The following is a 21,936-nucleotide window of genomic DNA, read 5'->3' on the forward strand; positions in this document are numbered from 1 at the left end:
CGAGCCCCACATCGGGCTCTCTGCTCAGCAGGGAGCCTGCTTTCCCCTCTCTCTCTGCCTATCTCTCTGCCTGCTAGTGATCTCTGTCTGTCAAATAAATAAATAAAATCTTTTAAAAATTTTTAAAAAAATAAAAACAAAAACAAAACAACCAACTGGGGTACCTGGCTGCCTCAGTCAGTATAGCATGGGACTCTTGATCTTGGGGTCATGAGTTTGAGCCCCATGTTGGACACAGAGTTTACTGAAAACAAAACAAAACAAAAAATCCTAATATTAAGTCTATGGATTAGACTCCGAACATTTTTTTAAAATATTTTATTTATTTATTTGACAGACAGAGATCACAAGTAGGCAGAGAGGCAGGCAGAGAGAGAGAGGAAGGGAAGCAGGCTCCCTACTGAGCAGAAAGCCCGATGTGGGGCTCGATCCCAGGACCCTGGGATCATGACCTGAGCCAAAGGCAGAGGCTTTAACCCACTAAACCACCCAGGCACCCCTGTAAAAAAAATTTTTAAGTGAGGCGCCTGGGTGGCTCAGTCGGTTAAGCAGTTGCCTTTGGCTCAGGTTGTGATCCTGGGGTCCTGGATTAATACTTAAGATTAATATTTAAGTATTAATCTCTTAATATTTACGGAACTTCGAGCCCTGCATTGGGCTCCCGATCTGTGGGGAGTCTGCTTCACCCTCTCCTCCCACTAGTGTTCTCTGTCACTATCTCTGTCTCTCTCTATCAAATAAATAAATTAAATATTAAAAAATTTTAACGCAAATGTGAAGTATTTTTAAAGATTTTATTTTTATTTATTTGACAGAGTGAGAGAAAGCACAAACAGGGGGATGTGGTAGAGGGAGAGGGAGAAGCAGACTCCCCACTGAGCAGGGAGCCCGAGCAGACTCGAGTCCCGGGACCCCGGGATCATGAGCTGAGCCAAAGGCTATTGCTTAACCAACTGAGCCACCTAAGTGCCCCATGAAGTATCTTTATAACATTAGATCTAATCCCAAGCAAGACAAATTTTTGTTTGTTTTATAATTCTATTCTGTGGTTCTGTGAGGAAATGGTGGCAGAAAATAATAAAATGGACAGAGAGAACCACAGGGTTGGGGTCAGGGAAACAGTGATGGGGAACAGAATCTAGACCTAGCCAAAGAGCCATGGCCATTAGCTGGGAAAAGCCCCTCCTCTTCCTGAGCAGGGACTGAATTTCCAGGAAGAGATAGTCCTCCAGGCCTCAGAACCCAGTGCCGTCCTCATGACCCAATCCTCCTGCCTTCTTGTCCATTGGCTCCTGGTTCCTTGGGATGTTTCTGCTCTCCTCAGGATCACTTAAAAGTTCCAAATCAAATAATCATGTGTCCAGCTGGATGGGAAGTCAGAATATTAGGAGCCTCTTAGTGAAAGATGGTGGTGTGTATCAAGTCTGACACCAAGCTGACCTTCCCACTTGAGGAAGAGGAAATGAGTTCAAGTGGAACATACTGACACCCTACTCAGCTGCTCACATACCCCAGAGCAGAAGGCCTCCCAAATAGCTTGATACTTCTATCTGGGCCAGGACCAAGGATAAACACTTCTGGGAATCACCCAGCAACTGGGATGAGTTGGAAAGTTCTATACCTCATGACAGGTCCATCCATTCATTCTTCTAACCAGATCTGGTTAGCCTCAGCTGGACTGAAAAAGTTTTTAAATAAAATATAAAAGCAAACACTTATGTGGTGCTTACACTGTGGGCCAAGTGCTGTTCTAAGCACTTAAATACAATAATGCTTTTAATCCTCAAAAGAGCCCTATGGGGGTAGAGACTGTATTATCATCCCTGCTTTACAGATGAGGAAATTAAGGCACAAACTTGAACCCAGGTGTTTGGGCTCTGGTTTCATGCTCTTAACCACTTGCCTGTACGGCCTCCCAGAACAGCATCATAAGCAGTGCGCCCGGTGAATCAATCTCTCCTTTGACCCATAAGGGCAGATACCAAAAAGTGGACCAGATAGCGGAGGCCAAACACTCCCAGTCTCTTGCCCTTCTCCCAGGATGGAGCTTGGGATGAGGGAGCGAGGCTGTGTGGGGGAGGGCAGGTCGGCAAAGACCCAGGGAACACAGGTAATACCTGTCATAGAAGGGGCACTAGGCAGGCAGCAAGAAGCCCAGTTTACCTTTGGCTTTGCCATTCACTTGCTACATGTTCTTTATAAAAGAAGTTTACCAGCACCTAGAAATACACTGCATGGCATACAGCGTACGCTTAATAAAAATATATTTAAGGCTGAATGGACAATATCAAAGATGCCTTGGAGCTCTTAATTCCCTGTGCCTCTGATGAGAGAGAGTCCTTCCCACTCTACCCACCACCTACCTCTTTGCGGAAAGCTCAGCAGAGACAAAATTAAAGGAACCTCATTAGTCTGTCTCTTCTATTTCCTTATTGCCTAGGAATGTGGGGGCTCCCTCATGCTTCCATTAGTAAATAATTACTGTCATCCCAAAGACCAAATCACTAACTAGGTTCTGGACTCTAGTCTAGTAGACTTCCCAAATGGGCAGCTCTTGAAATGCAAGGTGTGAGCTAGTCTCTCCTCTCCAGATATGTACTGACCACAGCCTCAGCAGAGCACCCACTGCGTGTCTGTATAGATAGACAAAGGCAAACAAGACATAACTTGCTCCGGTCCTCAAGGAGACAGCACTGTGGCAGAGAGAGATGGAGAGTCTACAAATAACTATAAAATATATCTACGTTCAGCTCAATAGGGCAGAAAGAGGAAGTGGAATTTTGCAAGAGGACTCTGTCTCAGCCTCAAGATGGGGGAAGGAAAATGTATCTGTTTTTCTGTACTTAACCTCAACTTCTATTCCCTGCAGTCTGGGTGGGGGACCCCTTTTTTCCCCCTTCACTGAATAGGGACCTGAGCCCCCCACTCATTCCTCCCCCATTTTCCCCTGCAGAAGCACATCCACGCTGCATTCCTGTAGCCCTAGTTGATGTTATCTCTCTACACAGGTTGGAACTTGCAGGTCCTGGTACATCTTGCATCCTCCTGTCTGGAAAGTAGCTTGGGACCCAGGGAAATAGCACCAAACCCTTTCCAAAAATGGGTGGGTCCCCCCATCTCCAGCTCAAGCACATTCCAGGACATACCACTGAGCCTACCCTCCCTTTATCCCCACCTTTCTTAAGGCTGGCTCCACTTTCCCTGAGAAGCCTGGGTTTTGGTGGGAGGAGGAAAGGGAGATAAAATCAGGTGAGGCAGGGAGGGGCCCACAGAACTGGTACTGTTTCCTGCCCTGATGGCTTCCTCACCCTCATTGAGGCTGGGTGGGGAAGAATCAGGTACAGACAGGGTGTCCCAGTCCCTCAGCCATTCGCTGTTCTCTCCCCTTGCTAGCCCTTTGCTTAGGTTTCATGCAAGGATACGGGACACAGGACCTGGTAGCCCCAGGTGGTGCTGGAAAAAGGCAGAAGGCAGGTAGCATACACATGCTGAGCTGCAAGCTCGTTTCTGCAGGCAGGTCCCAGATCTGCCCCACCCAGTGGTCACAGAAGCAACTCGAGACCCTGGAATGTCTGTGCAGTGGCGTGGGCATTCACCCTACATGCTCCAGAGACTGTCTCACTCTGGATGTGGAGCAAGGGTCTTGCTGGGCAACTAGAGACAATACCTGTTCCCAGGGTGACAAGATCTAGAAGACCTCAGAGCCTCAGGCACTTCCCACTCATTTCTGCTAAGAGGCTACAGCTCTCAGTTTAAGCTGGAGACAGTCTTCACAGGACTAGAAATACAAATGCCTTCTGCAGGTGAGCCCGCCTCTATCCTCGAACTCCGCAGATTCCTACTCACCAGGAATTATGGAAGTGGGTGCAGGTGAGGATGAGTGAATCACATCAACAATCGATTAAAAGTGTTTATTTTTAAGTGGAAAGGGGAGAGGGAGTAACACAGAGGCAATGTTTGGCCTCTTCTGTCTAGGCCATCATCCCCCACGTGCTCTCCAACTCAAAGCACTGGCAGGAGGGGCCCCAGGGCAGGCTGAGGGGCCAGAGAGTTGCAAAGTCAGTCACGAAGGGATCTGTACAACCCTGGAGAGGTGGGATCCAAGAGTCCTTCCCAGCCCCCTTGTTCTGGAACAGGGTTAGAGCTCAGGGGCATAGGGCTCCCCTGTGGGTGAGGGCACCCGCAGCTCGGCATTGTGCCTGACCACGGTGAAGAGCCCCACCACTGCCAGCAGAGCCATCACCATGACGGCAGAGCAGATGCTGAACATGTTCCGAGTGCCCGTTTTGTGATCGCTGTCATGGAGAACCAGGAGCCCCAGGCAGGCCAGTAAGTGCAGGGGAACCCGGAACCAGTTGAGTACGCCAGCTTGCTCTGTCTCTGGGATCACCTTTCTCCGCAGGAAGCTCATGCTGGGAAAGTAGAGCCCACAGGCCAATTCAATAAGTAGAAAGGCTATGAAGGACTCCACTGGACTCTCCTGGCCTGGGCTGGTGGAGAAAGTCAACATGAAAAGGGAGAAGACAACGATGAGGACAGCAAGGGACAGTAGGTGCATGGGCTGAAGGTGGTACCTCTTGGAGGTAGCGATGCGGTACAGCGAAGAGCCAAGCAGGCTGGCGGCCATGAAACTGGAGAAGACAATGCCCAGTGGAGCCCCATGTGGGTCCAGCACAGGCGTCCAGAGGAAGACAAAGATGAAGATAACACTCTCGAAAAGGGCCTGTATGGTACCTAGCAGCAGCACGCGGCGGTCCGACAGGAGGCAGCGGAGGCCTCCAGCACAAGTCCTTGAAAAGGCACGCTGCCGATCATAGTTCTCTCCCCAGTTATGAAGGGCCAAGGCCCCAGCCAGAGCCAAGAGAGGGATGGCGGCCACGAAGGGCGCTACTGGCCCCAGTCCCATCCAGCAGGTCACAGCTTCAGCTGCCACACCTGCTACTACAGCCAGCACATGGTTCCAGAAGGCAGCTCGGGCAAAGGTAGCTGGGATCCACTCAGCTGGGAAGTCATGACGCTCCATGTGTTCGTGGATGTACCAGGCCTCAAAGGCCGAGAAGAGCAGGGCCGTAGACAGCCCACCCAGTGCTCGGCCCATCAGCAGCACAAAGTAATCCCAGGAGAGTTTGGTTAAGCAGCACAGAGAGTAAGTGAGGGAGAAGAGGACACAAGACTTCTTGCGACCCAGCCAATCCACAAGGGAGGAGGCCACCAGTCCAAAAAGGACTGTGGAGGCAAGGCCACAGACATAGAGGATGGCAATCTGACCCTCCAGGAAGTGGTAATGCTGATAGAGTTTATAGAGGTAGGGGGCCTGGAGCCAGTCAGCCGCCAGGGCCAGGAAGTAGACCTGATAGAAGTCCAGTTGAAACCGAAGGAAGGAGGGGTTGCTGCAGGCCCTTCCAGGGGGCTTTGCCCGGCATCTTGACAGTTCCAACCCCAGGCAGGAGGCCAGGAGGACCACAAAAGCAAGATAGGCGGTCACCAGCATGGCGGGCCCCCGGACGACCTAGAGAAGGAAGGGGGGCTCGTAATCACATCCATTGCCCAAGTAGCACGTGTCAAGGGTCTGGGTGTCTAAGCAGAAGTCAGCTTCACCCACCCACCCCCTCAACTGCATTTCCCCACCCCTCAACTCCACTCCCCTAGAGCTCAGACCGGAGGGACCAGTCGGGTGGGTGGGAGGAGTGGCCCGCCAGAGTAGGTCTCCTAGGACACTGTGGGGCAGGGAGGGGTAAGAGGAGAGCGGAGAAGATTGAGTATTCGCCCCACCCTTGCCTGGCATAGCGAAGAGTGAGTCCCTCTAATACACTAATCCCATAATCCCTGCTCCACAAATTAAGGGGTGCTGTCCTCTTCCACTACACCTTTTGCATACTTCTATTACCCCCAATCTCTCTGGAGAGCTCGTTTTTGGCCTCAAAGTCTTTCCATTTGTCGAGGGCATCCCTCCCGCCCGCGCAGGCCTCCTGAGTTGCTTCAGGGTCACGCGCGTGCATCTCGGATTCCCGCTCCTCCGGGTCATAGGCATCCCCCGGCGCCCCCTAGCCCCAGCCCAGCGCCGCCACACCTGCTCGCACCTCGCCCAGACCCCGTCTCACCTGCTGCCCCGGTTTGCGGGGACGCCCCGGACACGTCCGGCTCCAGGCCGCCCGGCCGCCCTACCCACTCTACCTCCGGCTCCTACTCGGGTTCGGGTTCCAGCAGCGCGCCCGCCCCTCACAGCCTGCTTCCGGGAGCCGGGTAGGCCTCTGGCCGCCGCCATGATGGCCCCGTCACGTGACGGGGTGAGGCGTTTAAGCTCCGCCCCTTCTCCGCCCCGTAGCTCCCAAGACTGGCCCCCAAGTAGCCGAGCCTGCGGTAAACTGGCCTCGTCCGCTGCCTTCCCGGGACACCCGCTCCTTCGACTCCCGGGTACCTGCGGGGCTGCCCCGAAATAAAGACCCATTTTCTCTCTCTCCCTCCGCAACAGAGAGAATGCCCGCAGTCCCGCAGACTCGTTGGCTGGAGCATCCGAAGGAACACCGCTGCCCTAAGCCAAGCCGGCTCCGCGGTTTTCCTCCTCTCTCACTGTAGTGATCTTCAGGCCCGACGTCAGGATGGCCCAGACACCTGAGGGAGGCAGTGTGGTGTTAAGGACTTGGACTCCCGGCATGAGGACGGGCTGAGGCTCAAATCCCACCCCTGCCACTTACCACGGCGTGGCCTTGGACAAGCCACACGACTTCTTCGACTTCCTCATGTCCCAGTTCCTTTGCCTGCTGTCACAGGAGAGCAGTGCCCAAGTAAAAAAGTCTAAAAAAGGGGCGCCTGGGTGGCTCAGCGGGTTAAGCCTCTGCCTTCCGCTGGGCTCATGATCCCAGGGTCCTGGGATGGAGCCCGCATGGGGCTCTCTGCTCAGCAAGGGGCCTGTCCCCGCCCCCCCCACTCTGCCTACTTGTGGTCTCTCTCTGTCAAATAAATAAATAAAATCTTTAAAAAAAAAAAAAAGGCTAATAAAGTTCAGCCCTGTTCCTGAATGCCCACTTTTACCACCACCAGCTGTGTTACCTTGGAGAGGTTATTTTCCCTGTACTCCAGCCTTAGTAGTATCTCCAATGGCTTTCCATCTCACTAAGCATAAAAGCCAAAGTCTTTATAATAACCTACAAAACCCTCTGTCCCCTGTTCCTCCGCTACTTCTCTGACCTGATCTACAGTTCTGCCTCCAGACTCTCTACTCCATCTGTATTGGCTATCTCCCAGCCCTTTGCATACTGCGCCTTGAAAGGTTTCATTTCTTTTCCAAATACCCACAACAGTTTTCTGTTCAAATGTCACCTTCTCAGAGAGGCCTTCCTCGGCCATCCTGTTTAAAACAGCAGCAGCACCACCTCCACTAGTTATTTCCCTACTGTCCTTCTAGCCTCTATTCCCTTTGCTGCATCTTCTCCATAGTACTTAACACCATCTGGCACACTATATATTTTACTTACGTACTATCTCTTCTCCCTACAGATTTTTATCTATTTGTTCACTTGTATTCCCAGTACTTAAAACAGTATTTGGGGGGCACTGCATGGCTCACTTAGTTGGAAGGCACCTGACTCTTGATGGGGGAAGGCAGATACCAGCCCCATGATGGGTGCAGAGATTTAAAAAATAATAATAATAATAAAGTTATTGGTAAGTAAAAATCATGCAATAAATATTTGATGAATAAATGAGTAAGGGAATCCATATAAATTAGTCTAAAAAGCGCTGGCCCATATTAGCTGGTAACACTCATCAAACAGTTACTTATATGCATCTAAACTCTGTTTTAAGATTTCCTGGGCCATCTGCTATAGATTAATTATGTCCTATCACAACAACCCATAAGGTAGGTACTATTATCCTTGATAGTTGGAAAGCTTAGATAATAGGCCCAGAATCTCATGGTAAGAGGCAGAGTTAGAACTGGGACCCAGATCTTTCCAGTTCCACATTCATGTGGTTTCTGAGAAGATCAAATGAGTTCACTCATTTGCACAGGTGATATACTATACTAAGACTTGGAGGGTAGAGGTGGGAGAGCCTGGGATTATATTTTGAGAAATAGTTTGTTGTTGTTTTTTTGAAAGTAAGCTCCACGCCCAGTGTGGAGCCCAACACGGGGCTTGGACTCATGACACTGAGATCAAGAGTCCAATGCTTAACAGATTGAATCACTCCAAGAAATACTTTCTTATGACAAAGTAAACAGCCAAGATTTATATCCTGCAAGTTCTAGAGTGCCTTTATTCCTAACTGGCAAATCCTACAGAGTAGAAAGGAATAGTCATTCCCATGCATTCGTCTAGAAACACAAAGACTCAAAAACCATTTCCCCAAGGTCATTCAGTGAGTGAGAACATAGGGTGGAGGTCATCCTGAATGAAGGCAGAAGTGGAACAGGACGGCTTTACATTCCTGGCTTTCTGTTCTCCAGGAGGGAGGCCAGTTTTCCCCCATTGCTGAGCTACATTTTGCTCAGAAGCACCTGGCAGAGAGAGACTTACAGCTAGATTACATTATTTTGGATTATTTTTGCACATTGTGGGACCTATTAAAAATCATTTAGTCTTAAGTCTCCCCTGTCCCCTCAGAACTGAGAAGCAGAGCTGGGAAAGGTCCTAACATGAGAAATATGCCAGCAGAGGACTAGAGGGAATAAAAACCATCCTGTGAGCATAGCCCATTTCTAGGACATGTTTCTAGTAGAGAGAAAGGAGGGCTGAGGTCTGTGTATTGAGGAGTTCTGGTTTTCAAGGAAGGTAGGAGGATGCTCTGGGAAAACTAGGAACCCTGCTCACCAGAAGAGCATCATTAAAACTTTTATTATGAAAATGTTCAAACATACACAAAGGTAGAGAGTATAGTTCTATGAACCTCTATATGGTTAATTCAATAATATTAATTTTTTCACTTTGTTCCTTCTTCTCCCTTCTTTCTGTCCTTTTTTATTTGCCAAAATATCTAAAAGTAAGTGAATCCAGATAAATGAGTCTAAAAAGTGCCGGCCCATATTAGCTGGTAACACTCATCCAACAGTTAAATCTGTTCACTTCACTCATACCTCAACATGTATCTCCAGGAAATAAGGCCCTTTCCTTGCATAACCTAACTCCAAAGCCATTTTACATCTAACAAAATCAATACTGATTTCTTGGCATTGTAAATATACAATCCATAATTAAAAGACTCCAACTCTAAAATGGTCTTTTTACTGTTGGGTTGTCCAAATCAGGAACCAAACAGTGTCCATGTGTTCCATATAATAGTTGTCCTTTTATTATTATTATTATTTATTATTATTATCTCTCCCCCCCCAGCCATTCAGTAGTTGAAGAAGTTGGGTCAGATTTCATTGAAAAGATTCCACATTCTGGATGTGACTTCTCACTTCTTCGTTGTGTCATTTAAGTTGTTCCTCCATCCCTGATATTTCCTGTTGAATGGAAGTTAGTTCTAGAGGTTTGATATGAATCACATTCAGTTTTTTTGTGTGTTTGTTCCTTTGTTTGGCAAGAGTCTTTCACGGGTGGTGCTGAGGGCTTCAGATTACATCACATCTGGAGTTAGACGGTGGGTGGTTGTGCCCCTTTTAGTGATGGTAAGACCTATCAGTGGAGTCGGGTGGTGACAGATTGATTCTTCCATTATAAAGCTCCCCATCAACTGTCACCTTTGGTTTCATCCATTCATAATTCTTGCTTTGATCCATTATTTCATTAAGGGTTGCAAAATGATTTTTCTAATTCCATATTTCTTTTATATTAGCTGGAATTCTTTAGTAAATGAGAAGTTTTCTCCACCACTTGGAACTATTTGGCTACCCTGAAATATAGTTTATATAGGACAGGCAGCGTAAATGCTTCATTCTTTTTTTTTCCCCCAAAGACTTTTATAAAAGTAACCTCTATACCTAATGTGGGACTTGAACCTACAACCCCAAGATCAAGAGTTGCATACTCCACAGACTAAGTGGGCCAGGTGTCCCCAGTTCTTCTCCTTTATGATTGCTGATTTTCAGAATAAGAAGTTGGAAGAAGGGGCACCTGGGTGGCTCAGTTGTTAAGCAGCTGCCTTTGGCTCAGGTCATGATCCCAGGGTTCTGGGATGGAGCCCTGCATCAGGCTCCCTGCTCAGTAGGAAGCTTGCTTCTCTCTCTCCCACTCCCCTGCTTGTGTTCCCTCTCTTGCTGTGTCTCTCTCTGTCAGATAAATAAAATCTTTTAAAAAAATAAGGTGAAAGAAGCATCATTTTTAAAAAGTTTGAGCTTAAAGCTGAGTAGGGATAGATTGCCTGGATCATGGATGGGAAAAGAAAGGACTATTCTGGTAGCTGTGTCCAGCCCTTACCCACACCTGTGCTTGGGACATGTGTGGGACAGACAGACATTGGAGGATTCACTGTCCTGGACCTCATGCAGCAATGAGAGAGGCATGACGCAGGCACGGTGTGTAGGTACCTGTAGGACCTAGGGAGAGAGAAGGCAAATATGGAGAGGCAGAAAAAGAGATAAGAAGTAAAAAAAAAAAAAAGGGGCGCCTGAGTGGCTCAGTGGGTTAAGCCTCTGCCTTCAGCTCAGGTCATGATCCTAGTGTCCCCGGATCAAGCTCCACATTGGGCTCTCTGCTCAGCAGGGGGCCTGTTTCCCCCACTCCCTGTTCCTCTCTACCTGCCTCTCTAACTCTCTGCCTTGTGGTCTCTCTGTCAAATAAATAAAATCTTTTTTAAAAAAGGAAGTAAAAAACAAAACAAAACAAAACAAAAAACAGCTAGACCCGGAAGACAGGGAGGGAGACAAGGACAGAAAGGGAAATAGAAGTGAAAGACATGGAGAATGAAATGTACCAGAAGCAGAATAGGATAGAAAAACAGAGCGGGGCATTCAACTCTTGACTTCGGCATCCTGAGTTGGGCGAGACAGGGAAGGGGGAAAGAAAAAGACATATATGTTAAGTAAACTTTAAATTAGATGGAGAAGGGTGCCTGGGTGGCTCAGTCGGTTAAGCATCTGCTTTCAGCTCAGGTCATGATCCCAGGGTCCTGGGACTGAGTCACACATCAGGCTCCTTGTTCAGCAGGGAGCCTGGTTTTCCCTCTCCCTCTGCCTGCCACTTTCCCTGCTTGTGCTCTCTCTCTCTGTCAAATTAAAAAAAAATCTTTAAAATTAATGAATTAATTAGATGGGGAAATGGAGAGCGAAATAGAGGGATAGAGAACGGGGAAAACTGATGTAGAGACAAAGTTAGGTGAAAGCAGAATGGCCCAGTGACAGAAAGAAGGAAGTAGAAATGGAGGGAGTGATATAGACAGACAGAGGAAAGGTAAACAGAAGGCTAAACAGAGATAGAAAGGAAAGAACAAAGGGTCCCAGAAAAGGAGGCTGAGAAAGAGAATACTGAAACGAAATAAAATCTTTTTTAAAATTTTTATTTATTTGACAGAGAGAGAGCGAGCGAGCGCGTGAGCACAACCATGGGGAGTGGCAGAGGGAGAGGGAGAAGCTGACTCTTCACTGAGCCGGAAGCCCCACATGGGGCTTGATCCTAGGACCCTGGGATCATGACCAGAGCCAAAGGCAGAGGCTTAACCGACTGAGCCACCCAGGTGCCCTGTGAAACAAAATAAAATCTTAAAAATAAGGGGGGGTCACTTGGGTGGCTCAGTCAGTTGAGCCTCTGCCTTCAGCTAAGGTCATGATCCCAGGGTCCTGGGATCAAGCCCCGTGTCAGGCTCCCTGCTCAGCAGAGAGTCTGCTTCTTCCTCTCCCTTTGCCTGCTGTTACCCATCCTTGTGCTCTCTGTCAAAAAAATAAATCTTAAAAAAAAAAAAGAACACTGAAACAGACTAGTGTCAGAGGACTTGAGGAATGTGGAGAGGAGCTTAGGGGCTCTCAGGTTAGGGCCCAGGCCTGCGGCAGATACCTCTTGGTTGCTTCTCCAAACTCCCATCCGCACCCCCAGGGACCTGGGATTCTGACTAGCTATGTGGATGGGATCACTGGGAGCCTGAGTCCAGGGTTCCCAGCTTCCCTTATCCCATGCCAGATGAGCATGGATGTAGCAGATGCGATTATTGATGGAGGATTGAGGTCAAGAGACTGCGTGAGTACTCAAAGATTTGAAAGACAAGACATCCAGGCAGAGAATGCCAGGTTCCTAGAAGCAAAGTACCAAGAAGGATGTCATGAGATCCAAGGGGAGGGAAGAGCCAGGAACCCTCTGCTCAGCATTCTCTTCTGGTCCTAGAGCCATTGACCTTCTTTGCCCCATTCACGGTGGGAGGTAAGGGATCCAGAGACTTTTGCGTCAGTCAGGGAGATGGGCGGAGGTCCAGGGGGCAAGAAGTGTCCCCTGGACCAAGAATCCCCTCCTGCCTCTGGAGGAGGAATGCACCTTATCCACAAAAACTACAGAGACAATGAGCCAAGAAGGATCTCCAGCAGAGGTTGACTAGAGGAAGAGAACAGCCAACTTGCTCACCTTCAGTGGCCACGACGGAAGCTCTGGGAAGCACGATTTCCATTCCAGAAGTGGCAGAAGAGGATGTTCTGGAACCAGGGGAGCATACCCAGAAACTAACATCAAAGTGGATGCACCGCTCTCAGGTACTGAGCGGGGTCTCTGAGCAGCCTTCTGCCTCTACCTGCCTGGGTGAAGGTGTTTAGCTGATCCCTATCCTCACTCCAGAACGTCTGCCTCCGCCCAGAGGAAGCAGTTGGCCAAAGGGCTCCAGGAGCCTGAAAATCTCTCAAGGCGGGCAATAGCCCAGCTAGACTATCAGACAGTGCCTCTGAGAGCTGCGTTGTCCCCTGAAGCAGCGGCCAGTGGAGCCTGGAGGAGCCCCTCGGCCACAGCCACAGTTGTCACTGCAGCCCAGGCAGGAGCTGGGACAGGCTGCTTGGCCTTTGGAGCAAGGGTAATTTGGGCAAGGTGAGCCGTGGCCGCAAGTCAAGTGCGGACCAGTGCACAGGCTGCAGGAGCTGTATGGACAATTCAAGGGAGGGCAGGCAGGGCAGGGAGAGCAGGAGCAAGTACAGGGTGGGCCTGGGAGGCTTGGACAGAAGGGGCAGGGGGCTGCATAGGAGGGATAGGCGGTGCAGGAGCAGGTGGGAGGAGGACAGCTAGGGCAGGGGCAAAAACAGGCAGAAGGGGGACAGGACAGGCAAGGAGAGGCTGCTGCTGGTGGGCCGTGCCCGGAGGGTGGAGGGGGCTGTTGGTGGGTGGGCTTCTTGTTCCGAGGTCCCAAGCGTAGGCCGAGAGAGAAGTCCATTTAGCTGCAGGAGTGGCCAGGCTGGGGGCTGGGTAAAGGGAAAGGCAGGGGTGAAGTAGGAGGGGCAGACTAAAAGAGGCAGGGGTGGGGGCAGGATTAAAAATCTAAGACTCGCTGAGCCTTTGCTGATCCTTCTTGGAGCTCAGACCTCCCCAGCCAGCCCTCCCCTTCAAGGCCTGCCCAGGGATGCTTTGCTAGGTTGCTACCCTCCACGGAAAACTCTCCGGCCAGTCCCAGCTCAGAACGCAGAACGCCTTGAATCTGACACTCTTGCTTTCATGCCTCCAGTCCTTTGTTTCCACTGTTCCTTTTGCTCTGCTCCAGTGCTCTTTTTCTCTTCTCTGCCTGGTGAGGTTCTCCCATCTCTGAAGTCTTCCCCTTTATTCAATCAAAATGTTTTTTTTTTTGAGCTCCGGACACTCGGGGACTTGACACCTGCCTGGGTAAGGACCCCTGCCCGATGTGCTGCTCTGGCCCTGATGGCCACTGGCCCAACAGCCAGACCAGCTGCTTCCAACTCCCAGACAGTTCCCAGGGGATTTAGGGAAGCAGCAGCAGCAGCAGCAGCAGCAGCAGCAGCCTCTGCAGTAGGCCTGTCTGAGACACTGAGCCAGAGATGTTGGCGGGAGCTGGCAGTGAAGGGAGGATGCTTAGGTTCTGGGGATTTCCAGCCAGGGCAAATCCCAGGTGTGGGGGTGGGGTGCCCGGCTGTCTCTGGAAGACTGTATTATTGAGGACTTATCGTGTAGCAGGTAGTGAGTAAGACAGCTAAGTTAACTCTTTCACAAAGCTCCGGTGAAAGTGAGGGGTGGGGCAGGGTGGGGACCAAAACCAAACCAGTAAATAAACAAATACAGGAGCTGATTTCAGAGCATGAGAATAGCTGTGGGAAAGCCAGGGTGCCCTGATAACAAGGGGCTCAGAGAGATGGGTCCATCGGCAGGAGCAACTAGTCAACCCCCAAACTGGCAGGTATGACAGCACTTAAAAGTTTGGGGGGAGGGGCGCCTAGGTGGCTCAGTTGTTGGGCGTCTACCTTCGACCCAGGTCATGATCCTATGGTCCTGGGATCAAGCCCCGAATTGGGCTCCCTGCTTGATGGAAAGCCTGCTTCTCCCTCTCCCACTCCCCCTGCTTATGTTCCCTCTCTCACTGTCCGATAAATAAATAAAATCTTAAAAAAAAAAAAAGTTTTGGGGAGATACAATCTGTAAAGCCCAGCAGATCAAGGGGGAGCTATCTGAGGATGAATGCATCCCAGGTGGCTGGGCTATGGAGAAAAACAAAACTGAGGAGGAGATAAGGAATGTGGGAAGTTGCAGTATCAAATTTGGTGGTCTGCGTTGCCTGGTGGCTCAGTCAGTTAAGCATCTGCCTTTGGCTCAGGTCATGATCCCAGAGTTCTCTGGGATGGAGCCCTATATCGCATCAAGCTCCCTGCTCAGCGGGGAGTCTCCTTCTCCCTCTTCCCCTCTCCAGACTTGTGATCTCTTTCTCTCTCTGTCAAATAAATAAAATCTTTTAAAAAATTAAATTAAATTAAGTGGTCAAGGAAAGTGTCACCAAGAAGGGATATTTTAGCAAAGACTTGAAGGAAATGAGGGAGAGAGCCATGGAGAGATCTAGTGGAAGAACATTCAACAGAAGGATGGGGGTGGGGCAGAGGTGGCAACCCTGGTGGGACTGGGGGTAAAGGGGAGAGTCCTAATGGCACAGGTAGGGAACAGGGCAGGGCCCCCAACACACAAGGCCCTGGGAACCCCCGCAGGGGCTTGGATCTTACTCCAGTAAAAGGGAAACCAAGGAGGGTTTTAGGCAAGAAAGTGTATGGGTCTTCTTGGTCTCACTCCTGACCCCTGATTAGAACGTTCTTCCTGTGTATTTGGTGTAACCACTTTGGAAAACAGCTGGGCATTATCTAATAGAGATTGCCTGTAGGAACACTTTGACTCTAAGGTTTGGTTTGGCTTTTTTCTTTTTTAAAGATTTTATTTATTTATTTATTTATTTATTTGACACAGAGAGAGCGAGAGTGAGAGAGCACAAGTAAGCATTGCAGCAAGCAGAGGGAAAGGGGGAAACAGGCTACCCACTGAGCAGGAAGCCTAATGTGGGGCTTGATCCCAGGACTCCAGGATCATGACCTGAGTGGAAGGCAGACACTTAACTGACTGAGCCACCCAGGTATCCCAGTTTGGCTTTTCAAGTAAGTTCTACACCCAATGTGGGGCTTGAACTCACGACCCTGAGATCAAGAGTTGTATGCTCTACTACTTGAGACAGCCAGTGCCCCAGGACTCTTAGTTGTTTTTTTTTTTTAAGATTTTTTTTTTAAGGTTTTATTCATTCATTTAACAGAGAGGGAGCGTACAAGCAGGGAGAGCAGCAGGCAGAGTAGGAGGGAGAAGCAAGCTCTCTGCTGAGCCAGGAGCTGGATGTGGGACTTGATCCCAGGATCCTGGGATCATGACCTGAGCCAAAGGCAGACGCTTAACAAATTGAGCCACCAGGTGTCCCCCAGGACTCTTAGTTTTATAGCCTGGAAGAACTCTTGCATGTATGCCCTGGAAAACACGTGCAAGAATGTTCTTAGGCAGGGATGCGTGGGTGGCTAAGTGGGTTAAGCCTCTGCCTTCAACTCAGGTCATGATCTCAGGGTCCTGGGATCAAGCCCCACATCAGGCTCTCTGCTCAGCAGGGAGCCTGCTTCCCCCCTTCTCTCTATGCCTGCCTCTCTACCTACGTGATCTCTGTCTGTCAAATAAATAAATAAAATCTTTAAAAAAAATAAAAATGTTCTTAGCCATGTTAGTTATGATGGGCATACTGAAAACAACTCAAACATCTACTAACAGTAGGATAAAAACATAAATAGTGATATATTTATGCAACTGAGTACTATGTAATAATAAAAAGGGAGTTATGTGCAACAACTTGGATATGTCTCATAAACAGGAAGTTGAACAAAAGAAGACACAAAAGAGTAATACAGTGTCATTTCATTTACATAAACCTCAAAAACAGACAAGATTAAGCAATATTGTTTAGGGATGCATACATAGGTGCTAAAACTATAAGGGAAAACAGGGAAGGGACCCCTGGGTGGCTCAGTTGCTAGGCATCTGACTTTGGCTGGGGTCATGGTCTCAGGGTCCTGGGATCAAGCCCCATGCCCCCATGCCAGGCAACCTGATCAGTGGGGAGTCCACTTGTCCCTCTGCCCCTCTCCCTGCTCTCTCTCTCTCAAAAGATAATTAATTAATTAATTAAAATCTTTTAAAAAATGCAAGGAAATGATTATCACAAAAGTCAGGATAGTGGTTAGTTACTTCTGAGGGGAGGAAAGAAATTATGGGAAGAGGGGTGCCTGGGTGGCTCTGTGGGTTGAGCCTCTGCCTTTGGCTCTCCTCAAGGTCTTAGGTCCTGGGACCAAGCCCAGCATCCTATTGGGCTCTCTGCTCAGCAGGGAGCCTGCTTCCCCTCCCCCTCTGCCTGCCTCTCTACCTGCTTGTGATCTCTCTCTCTCTGTGTCAAATAACTAAGTAAAATCTTAAAACAAAATAAAGAAATTATGGGATACAGGGAACTTCTGGAGTGCAGGAAATACTATTTCTTTATCCTTTTTTAAAGATTTTACTTATTTACCTGGCACAGAGAGAGACAGAGAGAGAGGGAACACAAGCATGGGGAGTGGGAGAGGGAGAAGCAGGCTTGCCACGGAGTGAGGAGCCCAATGCCGGGCTGGATCCCAGGACTCTGGGATCATGACCTGAGCCAAAGGCAGACGCTTACAACTGAGCCACCCAGGCACCCAGGAAATAATATTTCTTGACTTGGACGGCAGTTAAATAGGTTTTTGGTTTGTTCCAGTTTATCTGTACCCTGTTCGTAATGTATTTATATATTCTGCCTAGAAAGAGAAAATAAAGTATCACTTTTTTTCCCTCTGGTCCATGCCACCTCGTTCAGATCAAGATGCAGAAGTTAGATACTTTCTAGCCCATGTATCTATCTTTTCCACCAGATCTTAAGCACAGCGACTTTCCCTGTATTTCTGGTACCTATCAGTGCCTTGAACAAAGCAGGTGATAAGTGTTTGCTGAACTGGATTGCATTGAATTTCCCAAGTCTCCCATCCCATGGAGAGAGGGGCAGCTGCGGAAGAGGAGGGTCCTGGGATCAAGTCCCACGTCGGAATCTCTACTCCACAGAGAGCCTGCTTCCTCCTCTCTCTCCCTGCCTGACTCTCTGACTACTTGTGATCTCTGTCAAATAAATAAATAAAATCTTTAAAAGAAAAAAAAAAAAAAGAGCGCTCAGGACCACCAGGACCTGGGTTCCCATTTTAGCTTTGCCACTTCCTAACTGTGCAATCTGGGCAAGCTGCTTAACTTCTCTGATTCTCAGCTCCCTCTTCCGTGAAATGATAACATGGGATCATATCTGCCACCTCTCCGGACTGCGGTGTGGGTTAAGGCACATGCCTAGCACAGTGCCTGGAACACAGTAGGTGCTCAACAAAGGATAGCTTCCCAACTCCCTGGCCCCAGCCCCACACCTTTTCTTCAAAGGAAGCTACTAGATATCAAGCTACTAGAAGCAGCCAGATATCAAAAATAGCCCCAGAGAGTGGGACAACATCTTTGGCCAAGGCCCCTGGAGCTCAGGTGGATCTGTAGTCTGGTGGAGAGCTGGCAGACAGGGGGATCCAACGGAAGCTGAACTGATCCCAGGTAGTTGGTGGGAGTTGGCCGTGGAGATAGGACACCAGGGTTCTGGGAGTTTCCATCGCGGGGAAGTCCCGGGTGTGGGTGCGGGGGTGCCAGTTCGGCCCCACCCAACACTCTGGCTCCAGGGAATGTGGGCACAGAAAGGAAAGTGGGTCAGAGTAGGGCTGGAATTTAAGCCCATTGGTCCCATTACCTCTTTGCCAGCTCCAGAAGAGGCAGGGCCACAAAGGAGCCTGCTCCCTCCTCCAATGGGCCTTCAATTCCTTATCCTCAGAAAGGAAGAACCTTGGCACCTTGGTGTCTAGCCAAGAGGAACTGGAAGCCCCCCAGTGGACAGAGCAGAGAGAACCCTCTAACTCCTGGATTGAGGGTCTGTATAAAACACTGCTACACCCGCCCACACGACCACTGACAGACCCCGGGAGCTCTCCCCTCACATGGACAACTAGACCTGCTACTCATTCCTGGGAGTGGGACAGGTCAGGGCTGGATCAGGGAGGGGGAAGGGTGCATGGCAGAACAGCTTGGAGGAAAAGGCTTTTCTGTTTGGTGAGGCTCCAGCTAGGCAAACACAGGAATCCCTTACCCTGGGGGATCTGCCAGCAATGTGGGGCCTTGTATTCTGTGTATAATCTGAGGCCTAAGCCTGTGGTTTCCTCTTCCCTATCTGTGCCTCTATTTCCCTTTCCGGGAAAGGAAAATCAAGGAGGAGAAATTTCCGGAGGAGGAAATCAAGGAGTTACCAGGTGTCCCCGGGGCCCCACTTTGGCTTTTAGGAGGTGCTTATCATCTCTCCCTTGTACTGTATCAAAATCCAGGTGGGGAACAAGAGTGGAGGGACCCTCTTCTTTCCCCGGGGGAGAGGGTGGCTGGGAGCCAGTATCCTGTTTCAGGCCCTTTGCACATATTCTTTTGTTGCCTTCCTTTCTCTCCACTCGTCAGTTTTTCCTAGAAGCCTTTCCTGATCTCCTCAGCTGGGGGGAGGTCCCCCTATTACCCCTCTCATTGTGCCTTATGCCTCTGCGCACTACTTATTACTTGCAATTTTGCAGATTATTTGGTAAACATCTGACTCCTTCACCAGATTTTGAGCCCGCGGCGGCAGGAACCATCTCTGGGTATTCCCAGGGTCTAGTAGAGTGCTTGGCACACAGTGGGTACTTAAAGAAGATTTCTTAAATTAACGAAGGATACATGTTCAGGGAAGAAACTCCTAGAGTTGTTTAGGCTAGTCCCCCAGTCTTGTGTTTCAAAATCAAGGCCTTATTCCTGGCGATCTGGGTAGCACTGGGGGCCAGGAAGGGCCTTCCACACACAAAGTCATTCACCAGGAAAGCCGACAAACTGGCAAGCAGGAGAGGAGGCCTGGTAAGAGAGGTGGAATTGAGCAAGCACTCAGGACAAGGCTGGCACCAGCCTTGGCACGGGGCAGGTCTGAGGGAGGAGGTGGGAAAAGAGGGGAGGAAGGGAAAAGAGAAGACACGTGTTGTACAAAACATGTTTTCATCACACTCTCCCTGGGTGCCCTGGCCTCCAAGCTCCAATGGCACTTCCGTGCCTTAATGATGTCCTTGGGGGCTGTAACATAGCTCCCCCACCTCCTGCAGACATCTGCCAGCCACCTCTGAGTGAGGCATAGGATGTTCTCCCCAGCACAAGTGTGGGCATGGGATAATTACCCATTCAGTGTCCTCATGGTGGTGGGGGGAGGGGAGGATGACAATAAGAGGTGGGGCAAACAAGAACAGTCAGGGCAGGTGGGTCGGATGTCCTGTCCTCAGTATCTCTCCTTTTGGTCTTTGTGATGAGGGAAGCAAAGGAAGCCTGGTCCTGAGGCGCCCAAGAAATAATGTCTTCAAGTTGCCAGGGTGACCCGGTGGAGCAACCACAAACAGTAAAGGCTTGAAACAGAAGGGAAGAAGAAACCAGCTTCCAGAGTAGGAGGCCCTCTTCCCAAGTCTCCTGCTGAAATCCCTGGACGGAACCCTGGTTCCATTGCAAGACGGAGAGAAGAAGAATCCGAACCCCTCACAATGCTCCACTTCCCTGATCCCCAGTCTGCTGGCTTTTTGTTTTGACTTCCAAACAGACCCCAGTCATTGGGTCCCAGGGAGGGGCGGGGGCGGAGGCGCGGCAATCCCGAGGGGAGGGGCCGGCACAGGGCGGGTCTTCCCGGGCATCGCCCCCTGGCTGCAGTCCTTGGCTGGGGACGGAGCAGGCCACCCGAAGGGAGGAGCCACAGTTACCAAAGGCGGATGGATGGACAAACACCACCAGAGACAAAGACAGAGGCAGACAGACAGACAAACCAAAACAAAGAGAAGGGCAGAGATAGATGAGATGGAATTTTAGACATGCTGACCCTTTCCAGGCCACCACAAGGGTTTGGTACCCCCTGCCCCCTTTAGCTTCCTGGTCCCCAGCTGCTACCCCAGCTGCACAGTTCTAGAGCCCTAGCTCTTGGCCTCTGGGACCAGCCTCTGAGCCCCTTTAAGAGGGAGAATGGGGAAGAGTTGGGAGAGGAGATTCCCAGCAGGAAGAGTGTCATGGGGGTGGTGCCTGGTTCTGTGTGAGGATGCCCGGCCAAGGGCCAAGGAGGGAGCGGTGCCCTTGCCAGGTCATGAGGACAGGAGACTCATTCACTGTAAACCAAGTACAGATGTGTTGGGACAGGGAGGGGGAATTGGGGCCACATTCACAAACCGCACTTGGGCCCGCCCTTCTTCAGACAGCCGCCAGCATCAGGACAGGAGGGGTTAACTCCGTAGCCTCCTGGCAGTATCCCTGCCACACAGGCCGGCGCCATCCCACCCCAGCCTGGATGCCTGGGTCCAACTCCCTGACACTCGCCCCTCCCACGCTGCTGAGTGCTGCTCCCAGGGTAACCAAGCAAAGTCAACAGCAGCCAGGCCACCTGGGGACGGGACCCTGGAGTACCTATTCCCAGTTCTTTCCACCCCTGGAGTGAAAGGGAGGGCCTTGTCTGCCCCCCCATTGACGTCTCCTGTTCTCCTGAGAGAGCCACAGCACGCCCCTTCTTTCCCCCTCTGGCTACCAAAAGTGGCCTTTCCTAGGAGGAAGGACACCTGTCCCCCGGGGTGGCAGTGAGGACAGAGCAATTTCTGTATGGAAAATGTGATGATGTGATCAGGAGCCCACGTCCCCAGTGCTGGCCACCCAGGGACTGTTGCTGGGGGAGGATCCTTCGGGTGCGTCCCTCCAGCCCAGCTCAGCCCCTATTACTGCTCCCCTTCTCTCCTTTCTCACTCCCACCCCTCGTGCCTATGGAAGTGTTTGGGGTCCATGCACAGAGCCTGGATTTCAGACCCCTCCTTTTCTCTCACTCTGTCTGCAGTAGAATGGAGACAAACCCCTGGGTTCCCACTGTTGGCCTGAGACTCTTTGGTGGTCATGCTGAAGTCAGACACACACACACACACACACACACACACACACACACACAGAGTCAACAACATTCGTGGCGCATCTACCAGGCAAGCAGGCGCTGGTTAAGGCCGACACACACCCTCTGCTTAGGCTTTTTCCCTCACACCCAGCCCCAGGCTCCTCCCACTCCCAGCTACAGTTCCTCCTGCCCTCCTCACCAATCTCTCCCTTTCCAGATCCAAGGTGGGGACAACATTGGCAGCCAGGGACCCAGGGACCCTAAATCCTGGGCTTACTCAAGGCAGGGTGAGAGGAGGAGGTCTTCCAGAACCCCTCCCGTGCCTCAGCAGCCCCCGCCGCCCAAAATCCCACTAGGTAAACCAGTTTGCTCCTGGCACCAAAAGACGACCTGGGATAGGCTAGGGGAAGTAGAGACTACCTTGACCTGCAGGTGAAGGCTGAGCAAAGGGTAAAGACAGTGGCATTTGCTTCGTACCCCGCAGCCCCATCACTCCACCCCGGGAGATAAAGCTCCCAT

The 21,936-nt window shown here is 50.3% G+C and overlaps 2 protein-coding genes across 2 annotated transcripts; both read right to left on the reverse strand.

Moving 5' to 3' along the window:
- Positions 1–3,896: 3,896 nt before the first annotated feature.
- On the reverse strand, positions 3,897–6,256 carry MFSD5 (major facilitator superfamily domain containing 5). The gene is made up of 2 exons (XM_044226433.1): positions 6,102–6,256; positions 3,897–5,509 (listed from the first exon to the last, which is right to left on the reverse strand). The coding sequence occupies exon 2, from the start codon at positions 5,489–5,491 to the stop codon at positions 4,139–4,141; it is 1,353 nt and encodes a 450-aa protein (XP_044082368.1). The 5' UTR covers positions 5,492–5,509; positions 6,102–6,256; the 3' UTR covers positions 3,897–4,138.
- A 6,524-nt stretch (positions 6,257–12,780) lies between these two features.
- On the reverse strand, positions 12,781–13,797 carry LOC122891287 (sperm mitochondrial-associated cysteine-rich protein-like). Its single transcript, XM_044226832.1, has one exon. The coding sequence runs from the start codon at positions 13,279–13,281 to the stop codon at positions 12,781–12,783; it is 501 nt and encodes a 166-aa protein (XP_044082767.1). The 5' UTR covers positions 13,282–13,797.
- Positions 13,798–21,936: the final 8,139 nt, after the last annotated feature.

This window comes from Neovison vison, chromosome 12 (genome assembly GCF_020171115.1).
Source record: "Neovison vison isolate M4711 chromosome 12, ASM_NN_V1, whole genome shotgun sequence".
Lineage (NCBI taxonomy): Eukaryota > Metazoa > Chordata > Mammalia > Carnivora > Mustelidae > Neogale > Neogale vison.

Bases quoted from the DNA above. Each gene is read 5' to 3' on its own strand.
- MFSD5 (XM_044226433.1), bottom strand. From the start codon at position 5,491: ATGCTGGTGACCGCCTATCTTGCTTTTGTGGTCCTCCTGGCCTCCTGC.
- LOC122891287 (XM_044226832.1), bottom strand. From the start codon at position 13,281: ATGGACTTCTCTCTCGGCCTACGCTTGGGACCTCGGAACAAGAAGCCC.